The sequence below is a fragment of the Sus scrofa genome, chromosome 14 (assembly GCF_000003025.6).
Source record: "Sus scrofa isolate TJ Tabasco breed Duroc chromosome 14, Sscrofa11.1, whole genome shotgun sequence".
Taxonomy (NCBI): domain Eukaryota; kingdom Metazoa; phylum Chordata; class Mammalia; order Artiodactyla; family Suidae; genus Sus; species Sus scrofa.
In genome coordinates this window covers 106,973,723-106,987,127 of record NC_010456.5, presented here as the reverse complement: position 1 = coordinate 106,987,127, position 13,405 = coordinate 106,973,723, and the positions used below count along the sequence as shown (strand labels likewise).

At 49.4% G+C, this 13,405-nt stretch overlaps 1 protein-coding gene across 48 annotated transcripts in view; it reads left to right on the top strand.

The window, feature by feature from the left end:
• SORBS1 (sorbin and SH3 domain containing 1) overlaps positions 1–13,405 on the top strand; it is a 241,706-nt gene that overhangs the window by 150,342 nt on the left and 77,959 nt on the right. For 18 of the 48 annotated variants that reach the window (XM_021074136.1, XM_021074130.1, XM_021074128.1 and 15 more), the window contains 5 exons: positions 2,371–2,400; positions 8,542–8,714; positions 11,031–11,094; positions 12,936–13,010; positions 13,340–13,402. In XM_021074136.1, the coding sequence (XP_020929795.1) occupies positions 2,371–2,400; positions 8,542–8,714; positions 11,031–11,094; positions 12,936–13,010; positions 13,340–13,402 (405 nt within the window). The other 30 variants (XM_005671335.3, XM_005671334.3, XM_021074170.1 and 27 more) reach the window with 5 other exon arrangements.

Genomic DNA, 13,405 nt, shown 5'->3' with positions numbered 1-13,405 from the left:
TAAAGATGGGATTTATTCCCAAGGCAACTCGGTTTTTGGGAAATGCCAAGTGTAATGCCAGCTGCTTCCAGTGACACCTAGTGAGACGTTTTTGGGCACAAAAACGCCTGCAGTTCTTTTTTGTTTCTTCCCCGAACAAATGGATGCATCTTATTTACTCAGATGCCTTCGGTTCTTGCCTTTCTCTTTTGTCCAAGTCCTGCCTTTGAGCTTAAACATCAGAATTGTGCAGCCTGTGTCACATGTCTTTCAGAAAAGGGTTCAATATGTTAGTTGTTTGGGATTAAAAGTTAGTTTCCTGTAGAGAGCAACCACATGCTCTTCAAGGAAGCGGTAAGAATTGGGAGAGCAGAAGCACCTAGTGGGCCCTGCTGGGATCACGAATCACCAGTGGGCTTTAGGGCAAGTGCTTTTGGCTTTGCTTTGCCATTTGCCCAACCTGGCAGCCCTGCTTTGCCTTGTCAACAGTACCCGTAAAAGCAATTGCTTAATTATTCACAGTTCCTATCATGGCTCAGCGGTTAGCGAACCTGGAGGACGCGGGTTCAATCCCTGGCCTCGTTCAGTGGGTTAAGGATCTGGCGTTGCCGTGAGCTGTGGTGCAGGTTACAGATGCGGCTTGGATCTGGTGTGGCTGTGGCTGTGGCATAGGCTGGCATCTACAGGTCCGATTGGACCGCTAGGCTGGGAGCCTCCATATGATCTTCTGAGGAAATGGAAACTCTATTTCACTTCCAGAATTCTAGTTTAGTCAACCTGAAAAAGGTTTCCTTTGTTCCTGCCTTAGGCTACCCTGGGGCACAGTATGACAGTAACCCCAAGCCAGGTCCCCCTATTACAAACAAGTGAAGGGGCAAAAGGGCATTGCACCTTGCCTGGCTCTCCTGGTTGCTCGTATACATATAGTCCCCGCCCCTCTCTCTGGAGCTTTCCATCCCACAAGTGTTTGAGAGCAGATGGCTTGTGGTCATGCGGTGGAGGAGAATTTGAACTGGAAAACTCTGAGGACTGAAAGAGTGCATGGGTGCTCAGGTGCAGAGGTTCTTGGTCTTTCATGTGCATAGAATGCCGGGGGTCACATTCAGGAGGTCTTTGCGGAGGAGACGTGGAGGACAAGTTCTGTGTTGTTTAGCAAGCTTCTGGGGTGTGTCCATGGGCTGCGTGGAGGACAGGAGCTCAGTGGTTCCAGAGTTCCTGATCTCATGGTCATGAGGCAGTCTGGACACTACCCTAGGGTCACTGATTTCTAACTCTGCTGAATGACACTCCTGAAAAACAACCACCATGTTCTGCATGCATGCATCTCCTTCTATGAAAGAAAGGTTGTTCCACACCTCAGTCTTTTCAAGTGAATAAATTAACTTTTGGGCTTTTCTTCCTGCTTGGGACACTAGCGCGTGGGAACCGTAAATCCAGAGAGCATTTTGGTTTAAAAGACCAAGAACCAGAGGCTACGAGGTTACGTGATTGGTCATTGCCATCTGGCCGGGTTGCTAGCAGGGCTGAGCCGAGGGCTCTGCTGGGCTTCCGTGGTCCAGCCCATGTGAACTGCATCCACATGCCTGATGCGAATGGGGCGGCGTCTGCGGTGGTGGCGAGCTCGCCTCCTGCTCTGTTTACCTCTTGCCCCACACTGGTTCTGGAGGGAGGGTGGGGACGCGGCCAAGGGGGATGATGACAGCACCATGGGCTGGCAAGTGTTCTATTTTATACTTGTGGCTGCTTTATATAGCCTCTCTGGAAGGTAAAGGTCATCTTTGTGCTTATCCCCGAGCCGGGCGACACAGAACTCTGCAAGGGAGATGTGGGCCCTTCTTCCAGACTGCCCTGGAGGGCAGGAAACCAGGGGACCTGCAGCTGAAGAAATAGTGGGGGGGCTTGGTGCTTAACATTGGAAAGAAACCTGGGGAACTCAGATTCTAGACAAAGCTCTGATTTTTGGTGTCACCCTGGGCCGTCTGTGCCCCGTATCTGAGGTCCTTCAGCCCGTGCTGACCTACCCGCTGGCGTTACTGAGATTAAAAGCGTTAACACATGCGAAAGTGCTTAAAACAATGCCTGGCACTGAGCAAGCTCTCAGATGGTAGCTGCCGTGGTTATGATTACATTTCCCTTAATTTGGAGCAGAGGTAAACAACCAGAAAGCAGTGACCATACCCTGAATCCGAGGGGGAATCCTGATAGCTAGATAATGAAGCCATGTTAATACCCCTGCATTTAGCTGGGCTGTACATCATTGTAGCACTGAGCCCAGAGGATGCTGAGGACATGGATGTGGGAATCTGAACGAGTTAGTCCAGGACTTCTTGGTCTTAATATGTCTGCGTAAATCTCACTTACACTGTGCGTTTTTTTTCCCTTTTATCACAGAACAGCAGAAACGACTCAGTAGCCTTTCAGGTAGGTGAGAAATCCTTTTTTTACACGTTAACACCTGTTCCTGCTCAAGCCATCTTCTGACCGCAGCCTGATGTGTTCAGTTCATCAAGTCTTGCAAGCCCCTCTGATGTGCTGGGAGCTCTGCTTATTGCTGGCTGTAAAGATGATGAAAACAGGCATGGTTTCTGCCTGCCTGGAGCTGCAGGCTGGTGGGGGCGCACTAGTGGCTCAAACTGGTAAATGCATCCTGTGGGACTGCGACAGGTGCCTTGGTAAGAACAGGCTTTTCTGAATAAAAAGAAGGAGCTATGCTTTAGATGGCATGCTCCTGGCCAGTATCATTGAAGAAGCCACCTTCCTATTGCTTCTGTCTGTCTTGGGACATGACAAACCCAAGGTGGGGAAATGTGGTCTGGTTCTCTTCCTTTTTGGTGGCAAAGCCAGTAGATGACCCTGGCGTGATGGAGCCAGGGGGAGCCTCCTGACCAGTCATGCCTGGAAGAGGGTGGGAGAGCACTGCTTCTTGAACTTGAACAGGCATCAGACCCTCCTGGAGAGCTGGCCAAAGCCCAGATTCCCAGGCCACACCCCCAGAGAGTTGGACTTCATGGGTTTAGGCTGAAGTTGCATCTCTAACCAGCTCCCGGTGGCTCTGATGCCACCCTCTGTACTGACTGCAATTGTGTGAACTTGTGTAACAAGTTTCATCAAGGGCCGACAATGGTGGGGACTGGCTGCAAATATAATGAGATACCAAGGCTCCCTCCCTGATAAAATGTGCCAGATTGGGACAATGTTGGGGTGGGGAGGGAGCAAATACGGAGGTTAAAGGGATGAAGAAAGTTGAGCCACTTCCTCCTGGCTTTCTGTAGCCAGAATCCTGGTTCTCCCAACTTACTGACGGTGCCCCCTGAGCACTAATCTCCAGCACACATCAGGTTTTTATGCCGAATAGGGAAAAGAAGAAGTGCCTCCGAGGTCCTGCTTGTAAACAGCTTAGCACTGAGCACGGGCCCTCCTCAGTGCTTGATAGGTGTGAGTTGCTGTGTTGGTAGGTGCCCCCTTGGTTTATGTGTGGTTTTATTGAGTGCTGCTCTGTGTCAGGCACTGAGCCAGGCTCGGGGGCTGTATCAGGAAACTGCTGGCCTCAAGCAGCTTATGGTAGGTGTCACAGCTTGTAACCTTGTTTGGGCTGGGGACTCATCTGGAGAGTCTAAGCAAGGCAGTCGATTCATTCTCTAAGAGAAGCTGCACTAGGGGACGTGGCAGCTTTGCAGATGCTCACGAATGCTGGGGTTAAGGACCCCGGATCTGGTGGGTAACAGAAGCCTCCGTTTTTCTGAGCAGCTGCTCTGTGATTTCTGTGTTCCTTCATCCCCCTGCTGCTCTTGTGATTCATGGAGAGCCTGGTGGGGAGGACACGGGTTCTCACACCCTCCCAGCTTTATCAGGACTTGGCCGCCAGGCCAGGGCAGGCTGTGGTTGCTGCCCCTTCGGGAGCTGTCACGCTCCAGCCCACTTCATTCCCTGGCCCCAGCCCAGGTTGCCGAGAACAGGGTGGCTCTGAAAAGTAGCTCCTGTAGGCACCTTCCTGCCTTTTGGGAGTTTAACAAGGCACCTCAGCACAAGTAAAGGGACTCGGATTTTGGTCCTGGTTCTTCCCTCTTATAGTAGCTGTTTGTCCCTGGGTAAGTGACTTGACCTCTCTGAGCCAGTTTCCTTGTGGGGGAAATGGAGAAATGGGAAATTGCTCCTGCCCTAAGAAGGCACTGTAGGGATTGTGCGCGATGGGAAGAGGGGTGTGCTTTGCACACTGGAAGGTGCTGTGTGAATGTTGGGGCTTCTCTGCCGTGCTGGCGGGCTCAGACCTCTTCCTCTGCTCTAAAATAAGCCCAGTGCGTTCATCCTCCACTAGTGGTGTTTGATAGAGTGGGACATACTGTCAGTGCTCACTAAATGTAGCTTTTGTTGAAAGAGAAGGGGCGCCGTCTTGTTCAGAAGCTCCTGGAGGAGAGAGGGCTGGTGGGGGCTGGTGCTCCCGTCTGCGTTCGGGAGCAAGTGAAAGTGAGGCTTTGCCGCTCACGCCAGTGGTGATGGAACTGGGAGGGACCACCAGCCTCCCTCCCCTTCCAGGACTTTGCATTGAACCTCGATAGGGCTTCACGCTCAGTGAGGTTCTTCCAAGAAAGAGACCCTCATGGGATATGGCCTTAGGAAGCTCCCGTCCCAAGTGGACAGACAGGAAAACCAAGTCTGGGACAAAGGGGTCACCCCTGGGCGTCGAGAGACCACACCTCCCTTCCCCGGCTGGGATCCTCAGTCACAGAGAGAGCTTTGGGCGTGAGGAAAAGAGACGCTTTCCCCACCTCCCACAAGCACAGATGCCCTGTCCAGGTCATCAGCAGCATCCGTTATTTAGCAGCCCTTTCTAGGACCTTCCTTTGAAAGCACAGTATAAAACCAGAAGGAAATGCTCCAGGAGGCCATGCATTTGCCTTGTGAGAAAGAACAGCAAGGCCTCGCTGTAACCCATTGGCCGTCAGAGGGGGGCCCCGTCACCTGTGCGGTATAATGATGTGTCACTTTGGGTTTTGCTCTGTAAAGAAACATTTCTTCTTTAGAGGCTGCAGTCCAGCCCTCTGTATATTGAAACCCATGCCATCGCGAATCACGTGATCATACGCTTCTAAAGTAAAATAATTCAGGGCTAATTTGTGTAGATCCAAAGGACTCTGGCAGCTTGGGAACAAATCCAGGGACTGTCAGCCTGCGTTTTGCAGCTAAGTGATTGTTGCCAGAGCCACCTGCCCTGCCAATTTGAGAATTACTCTGGGTCTGGAAATGCTGAGATTGGCATATCTGTGATCTTCCTCTGCAGAGATGACAGTAGCGAGTGAGGACTTCGAGCATCTCCCAGCCCCAGGCGAGATGGCTTGAAATCAGCCTCACCTGCTGCTGCCTGATTCCACTTAGGCTGGGCCTTTCCAGGCGGAGGGGTACTCAGCAGAGCCGTATTAAGGGTAGTCTCTGGTGACTCAGAATCCCCGCCCCTTCCCAGCTTCCTGCTGCATCCGTGGCCTCCTGCTGGAATTTGCTGGGAGCCCTGGAACTCATCTCGTAAAAGCAGTCTGGCCTCAACCTCCTTTAAAGCGTATGGCGATGATGCCAGGGATCGGAGTTTTCAGAAGCGCTTGTGAAGCTGGGGTCGTGCACAGAATGTTTAGAAATTGTTCTGAGGTCCCAGAATGCATACTTGTTTCAGAAGTTTGTTTGAAATCTGGGCAGAGCCACTCTGTTGAGCGTACTGTGAACCTGGGCAGGCTGATGGCGGTGTCCCCCTGCATTTCTCCACACATACAGATGTCTCTGACCTTGGCCCAATATTCCGTGTACCCTCCAGCCAGCACTCTGCACATTTCCTTTTCTCAGAGATGAGACCCTCTCCCTTAGTCAATGAACAGCTCCTTCTTGGATAGATCCTAATGGGTCACATCCCCTGCCATCTCACCCCAAGGGCTTCACTGACTGGATGTTAGACTCCCCGCCTTAAGGCTTTGTGCCCCTAATCTTTAGCCTCTCTGGTTACTGTCTGACACACTCCTTCCTTCCGTGCTGAGCTCCCTCCCCACTTACGGCCCACTTCCTACTCGCAGATTCATCCCTTTCCCTGCAGTCTTGCATTTGCCCTCACTCCCCTCCTGAAATTCGCTCCCCCTGAGGAATCCATTGACTTTTTTTTTTTTTTTTTTTTTTTTGCCTAAGGTCCTGCTGCCTCCTCTCCTTCAATTTCATTTCTTTTTTTTTTTTTTTTTCTTTCTTTCTTTCTTTTTGTTTTTTCTCTCATAAATTGAACCTTCTCCTTCTTGGAACTCTGTCTTTCTGGTGTCAGTGACACCTCGCAGGTACCTCCCTGGTTCATCTCCTCTCCCTGGAGCACCCTGTCGGAATCATTTTTTGCTCTGCGGCTGTGATGTTCCCCAGTGCATGTCTTCAGGCCCTTGAGTCCTCTGTCACTCACCTCCTTCACTAACCTCCTCCAGCACCTTGCCTCCAGCCATCACCTTTGTACCGGTGGCTCCGCGGAGACTGCCCTCCGGCTGGGGTCTCTCACTGGGCTCCATGCCCAGATTTCTTCTAGGGTCTCTGGCCATTTCTACTTGAATGTCTCGCTGTCTCCTCCAAGTTACCCTGTCTCAGGGCAGGCGGCTCGCTCTCCCTGCCTTCCCCAGCCCAGTTCCCTTTCCAGTTTTCCTTTCAAGCTCCCAGGCTTGAAACCTTGGTTCCACCTTTGAGGGAGGCCAGCAGGATGTGGTCAGAGAGGACTTTTGGAGGCAGATGGACCCTAGGCCAAAAATCTCAGCCTGACCATGTGCTGGCTGTGTGACCTCTGGCAGGCTACTTAACTTCTCTGTGCTTTGTTCCCCTTACCTGTTTTTTTAAAAATGGAGGGACGGTAATAGTTTCTTCCTCAGAGAGGTAATTGGGAGGATGAGCTGAGATAATGTTCGTGAAGAACTTAGCATAGCGCCTGGCACATAATAAGCTCAGAGTAGTTCAGAGGCCCTTGCATTTGCTTTTGCTATTCTCTCTGTCAGGAGCACCCTTCGCTTTCTGTCTGTCTGGCTGACTCCTCCTCTGAGTTGAACCCCAGTTCCTCTGCTGAGTTGGATGCAGGCTCTTCTGTCAGCCCTGGTGGCCTCCATTCTCATTGCAGGCTCTCCTGCTCTTTTGGCCCGCTAGACCGTCAGCTCTCTGAAGGCCGGGGCTCAGAAAGACGTGTGAATGCATAGCACCTGGCAGGTGCTCAGTAAATGCCTCCCATTAATAAATGACATGCCTGGGAGTAACAGAAAATGCTGAGTAATTTTATGATCTATAGACCACACATGGTATGTTTATTAGCCCTTGTAACTTGCAATTCTGAATCAAAAGAGCGCGAATGTGCATTCAGCAGTTCACAAGTTTCTGAGCACCTTGGTGTAAGTTATTTTATTGGATCCTCACAACATTGCTGTGATCTGGCCAGTGAAGTGTTATCCCTATTTTTGGAAAAGAAAACAGAGGCCCAGAAAAGTTAAGTGACTTCCCCCAGATGAGACAAGAAATTTCAAGTACTGTTTGGCTACCTGTCCGCTGACTTTCTAGAACAGTCAGAACTTCTTGAATATCTGAAGCACCAGGTACAAACCTCTGTCAAACGCTGAACCAGTGTCCACATGGTTTTTAAAGGGGCCAGGTGGCTGGAAAACAGTATGGAGATCTCTTTAAAAAAAAAACTAAGTAGAACTACAATATAACCCAGCAATTTCACTTCTGGGTATATATCCAAAAAAACCCCAAAACCCCAAATTCAAAAAGGTATATGCAACCCAGTGTTCAGGGCAGCATTATTTACAGTTGCCAAGGTATGGAATCACCTGAGCATCTGTCAACAGTGGAATGAATAAACATGTGTGCTTTTATATATATATATATATAAATGCATACAATGGAATACTACTCAGCCATAAAATATAATGAACCTTTGCCATTTGCGGGAACATAGATGGACCTGGAGGATATTATGCTTAGTAAAATAAGTTGGATGAAGAAAGACAAATAGCGTATGATATCACATACATGTAGGACCTAAAAAATGCAACAACCTAGTGAACAAAGCAAAGAAGAAGTATACTCACAGAAACAGAGAACAAACTAATGGTTACCAGTGAGGGGATGGGCAACATGGGGTAAGGGGAAAAAGGGGGTCATTTTGGGATTATATGAAATCATACATTGTGTGCGAAACTTTTGAAAATTGTGGAGCACTGTAGAATTGAAAAGCTCTTTCATTCAATAAATTAAAAATTCTAAAAAAAAGGTGTATGAGGGCACCAGACGGTAAATATTTCAGTCTTTGCAGGCTATGCAGTTTCTGTCACAGCTACTCAGTGCTGCCATTGTAGGGCCAAGCAGCTGTAAATAACACATGAAGGAGGTGGCTGTGTTCTAATAAAACTTTATTTACAAGACCCAGGGACTGGGCCATAGCTGGCTGACCCCTGCTCTAAGCATAACTCCTTCCAGCTGAGAATTGGCAAACACGTTTAACCGGGTCTCCTGTGGGCGATGTGCTTTGGAGCCACCAGAAGAGCTCAGTGAACAATTGCTTTTCTTTCCCAGATCCTGCCTCAGAAAGAAGAGTGGGAGAGCAGGACTCAGCACCACCTCAGGAAAAGTCCACCTCCCCCGGCAGGGCTGCTGAAAAGAAGGCGAAGGATGACAGCAGGCGAGTGGCCAAGAGCGTTCAGGACCTAAGTGATGTTTCTGCGGATGAAGTGGGCATCCCACTCCGGGTATGGATACAGACTCAGACATCCTTCTTGGGCTTCGTCTTAAGCAAGTGACAGGTGTACACCCTGAATCCATGTGAACCCCCGTTATGGGTGTCAGAGACCTCAAAAGGAGGCTCCTTGCCACTGTCCACCCTCCAAGCCCACCGAAGCCTGCAGAGCCTCCAGGGGCTGGTGCCAGCCTCCTGAGCCCACCTTGATCCTGGGCCCAGTGTGAGATAGCTTCTCCCAAAGTATATGTCAGGTGTTACTCAATCCAGGTGAAAAATGTTTCCTGGTCACATGAGTTTGGGGAGGAGCTGGGTGGAGCAAAGGCAGCCTTCTTTCTCTGTGGCAGAATTCCCGAGAGGCTTTGGCCGTGGGCATGTTCAAGAGGAGGAGGTCATGAGCAGTGCCTCCCTGTTTCCTTCATCATTGGGCTGTAGTCCAGGGGTAGAGGACCCTGGGCAGAGGCTCGGGCTCCCTGTCATTGCAGGTTCAGGAAGAAGTTCCTCTGATGGAAGATCCCCTGCCATCCAGGGAGAGTAGGAACCTCTAAGGGACCCACAGAGTGGATTCAACCTCAGAGCAGGGCAGGTCTCTGTCCCGGCCCTCCCTGCTGTGCAGGCCCCTCAGCCTCCTACAGGCCCTGGAATTCCAGGGAAGCCTCGCCTTTGCACCTGGATTGCAGGGAATCGCACGGCTCCATGTGCCAGAACCAGAACACCAGCTGCTGTGTGTTTCTCTGTGATTTCTATTTAGCAGAGGACAGGTTTTTGTGTCTCATTGCGGGAGGCTGATAGAAACAGCAGTGGGCCAGAGTTCCCATCATGGCTCAGAGGTGAACGAATCCGACTAGGAACCATGAGGTTGTGGGTTTGATCCCTGGCCTTGCTCAGTGGGTTAAGGATCTGGCGTTGCTGTGAGCTGTGGTGTAGGTTGCAGACGCGGCTTGGATCCCACGTTGCTCTGGCTGTGGTGTAGGCCAGTGGCTACAGCTCCAATTCAGCCCTAGCCTGGGAACCTCCATATGCCGCGGGAGTGGCCCAAGAAATGGCAAAAAGACAAAAAAAAAAAAAAAAAAAGAAAGAAAGAAATAGCAGTGGGCCAAGCCTCAAAAGAACTGCTGTGCAGTCCTAAGGAATGATAAGTATAATAAAACAATAATAATACGTAGAATTATTACTCATGATCGCAGCTACCATCTGTGGATGCGTCATCACGTTGAAACGTCATTCACTGTACAAGGTAGAGCCTAATACCATTCAGATTTTGTAGATGAGGAAACCAGAACTCAGGAGGGATTACCTGGCCAGAACTGTACAATCTGTAGGTAACAGAGCGGTCTGTCTGACTCCCAGACTCTTACCTCTAACCATCGTGTTGGGCATCTCGCATCAGCTCTGTGACCTCAGGCAATTCACTCTGACTTTCGAGATGACGTTTTCTCATCTGTAAAGTGGGAGTGAAAGTCTCTGATCTTACCACCTCTCTGTCCCCTTCCTTATTTTATTTTTATCTTCAACAATAGTCCAGCTTTGTGGTGAGGATGGGAACTCTAACATTGGATGCTGTATTGGGTTATGTTTTAATGTGTGCGTGCTAAATCTGGCCCTCTGCAAGGTGGCTTGGATGCACTTCTACAGAAAAACCTGAAGTGGGTGAGGGCACAGCCTGAGAAGCAAATGCCCTTTGTTTCTTATGTTTCTAGGAGCCTTTACTTTAGTGAATTATCTGTATCTGTATATGGCGAGAGATTGTCTCTAAAAATGAAATTTAAAAAAATTACTTAAGAGCAGACACATTTCAAGTGGATCCCTGTCCACTGCTTTCAAAACCTCCATCCTTTGGGTCAACCCTGCAGATTCAGGTGTGAATCCCTTGGTTTGTCTGTTTTTTCTCAAAAGTTTTGCATTAAAAAAAAAAAAAAAAAGATTTGGAGTTCCCGTCGTGGCTCAATGGTTAACAAACCCGACTAGCATCCATGAAGATGTGGGTTCAATCCCTGGCCTCGCTCAGTGGATTAAGGATCTGGCGTTGCCATGCCCTTTGGTGTAGGTTGTAGATGTGGCTCGGATCCCACGTTGCTGTGGCTCTGGCGTAGGCCTGCGGATTAGACCCCTAGCCTGGCAACCTCCATATGCTGTGGGTGCGACCCTAAAAAAAGGCAAAAAAATAAAATGAAAAAAATTTTTGAAGAAGACTTAAATGTGAGATTACAAGACGAATGGAGGTTTGTGAGTTTTGATTGAATCGTTGTCACTTTGCATTTTGGTTTTATAATCATGGAAGTTCTGAGACATGTCAAGGGCTCCCTTTTGTTTTACTCTTTTTCTCCAGAACACCGAGAGATCCAAAGACTGGTACAAGACCATGTTTAAACAGATCCACAAACTGAACAGAGGTACCGATTTTCATTTGTACAAGCTGTGCTGTGCCCATATGTTGACAGTTGTGGTGAGAACTGAAACTCATGTGCCCAGGATGCTGGAAGCCCATGCCCTGCAGCTTGACCTCATTAGGCCCTGGCCTGCCTGAGCCCAGCCATATACTTTCAGAGCAGAGGGGGTGGGAGAACTTGTGCGCCTGCCCCATGTGTGGGAGCAGAGTTTGGCTCCCAAGTCTCCCCCCCCCGCCCCGCCCCATGTTGGGGATGCAGCAGGCTGAGCCCGGCACTCTACCTGTGCCCTTGAACCTCTGCCTGCCTGGGATGTGAGCATCTTCGACTCCCATCTGCTTCTGGCTTTAGGTGCACTTCCCGGTGTCAGCCCATGACTGCCTTGTAGGCAGAGCGAGTTGAGAGGGCATGAGCAGGGAGTTACAAACTAATCTCATCTGGGTTCAGACCCCCAAGCTCTCCTGTGACCTTGGGCCAGTCAAGTACCTCTCTCTCTGTGTGTCTGTCCTCCCCTTCCTCTGAGGGCTGGTGCACGGTCCAAATGAGAGCAACTTCTGCCTTGTGTGGGAGGAGGCAGGGTGCACCTGTATGGCGGGGTTAATAGGAAAAGTCATCTTCCCCAGCTGGGAGCCAGCCCTTGGCAAGTGGCCCCGAGAGCCAGTCAAGAGCTGACACCCCGAAGCCCGCTCAAGCTGGGAGAGTAGTTGCTTCCAAATTAGGGGCCACTGGGCTGCCAGTAGGGGACCCAGCATGGTGGGAGAGCCCCAGGCCAGTGCTCCAGCAGGTTGCGACCCCAGCTGCTCCAGTCTGCTTGTGCCACCAGTCAGCTGTTGGGCAGGGATGGAAGTGCATCCCGGGAAGGGTACCACTCCTCCTGCTGGCCAAGCATCCTGTCCTTCCCTGAGGCCAAATCCAGTCTGGCCGCCTGGCACAGATGACACATGAAGGCAAAGTAAAAGCATTCTGGTCAGGGCTGGCCTCGGCCATGGATGACCAGTTTCTCTGATTAGCTATGGATGCCAGCTAACACCACTGTTGATTAGCCCCTGCAGTGTTCAGAACGACCCTGGAGTGCCCCTGTTCCAACTGTTTAAATATTGAGATGCTCAGTACTTAGTGTTTCTGAGGCAAGAGTAAATTCACTCTTTCTGAGGTAGATGAGTTCAGTCACGGTGGCAGTGCTACTTGCTGGCTCTGATCAGATGGTGGCCGTTCTGCTGGTCACTTCTAAAGCCAGTGTCCATTTCCTCCAGCAGTCTGTGTCTCTCTCACCTTTAGACCTAGTGTTGGCAGCCCCACTGCCGGGACACAGGTGCCTATGTGAAAAATATGTAATTCTGCCTTCTCATATGTCATAGCTGCTAACTCAACCTCAGTTACAGGTTCTGAGCAAAACTACCGGCCCTCAGCAGAGGTATTTGAAAAATTAAGAATCTGCTTTTTTGCCCTGATTCTAATGTCTACAGCACAAGCTTTTGATGTGTTTTAAAAAAATCATTTTGCGACAGTATTTTCTTCGCATGCTGTTTATTAGCATACTTCACTTTTTTGCCTATTAAAAGGTGAAAATTTGAAGCTTTTGGTAAATACCTCTTGTTTACTGGAGCCCATGTATATGCAATTCTTTGTCCAAGAAGAGAAATGATACTGTCTCTTTAGATGTGTCTCAGTAATTCAGGCAAAAGGACTGGATTTTTAAAAGCAGTTCGAATTTCTTTCACATCACTGGTGAAGCTTAGTACGTTCCAGAATTCAAGGAGCCTAAATTGTGTGTGGATTCCTATTCGTTCATTCTCTCCATTTGTATTTTCCTCTATTCTCTCTCCCAAACCTGCTCCTCCGCCTAGACACTCCTGAAGAAAACCCTTATTTCCCTACGTACAAATTCCCTGAACTTCCTGAAATCCAGCAAAATTCTGAAGGTACCATGAACTTAGACCCAGCCTGTCTGTTGTCCTAGCTGTAACTTAATTCTTTTAGTTCCGTTATAGGAATAAGATCTGGCTTTTAGATTTTGCTTTTGGTAGTCATTTTTGGTTGGCGGAAATTTTGTTTCACTCATTTGCATGACGTGCCCTATTCAAATAACTAAGTCCTTTCTAATTCATTAATCTCTTTTCAAGTGTGATGCCGTGTGCTTTTAATAACACTAAAATAGGTAATCAGTCATTTGAAAGAGTCACTGGGAGATGGTCACCTCCTCCACCTTGTGGTGGAGAGTTTCAAAACCCACTGCTTTTCTCTGCTACAGAGGACAATCCTTACACTCCTACCTACCAGTTTCCTGCATCTACTCCTAGTCCTAAATCTGAAGGTA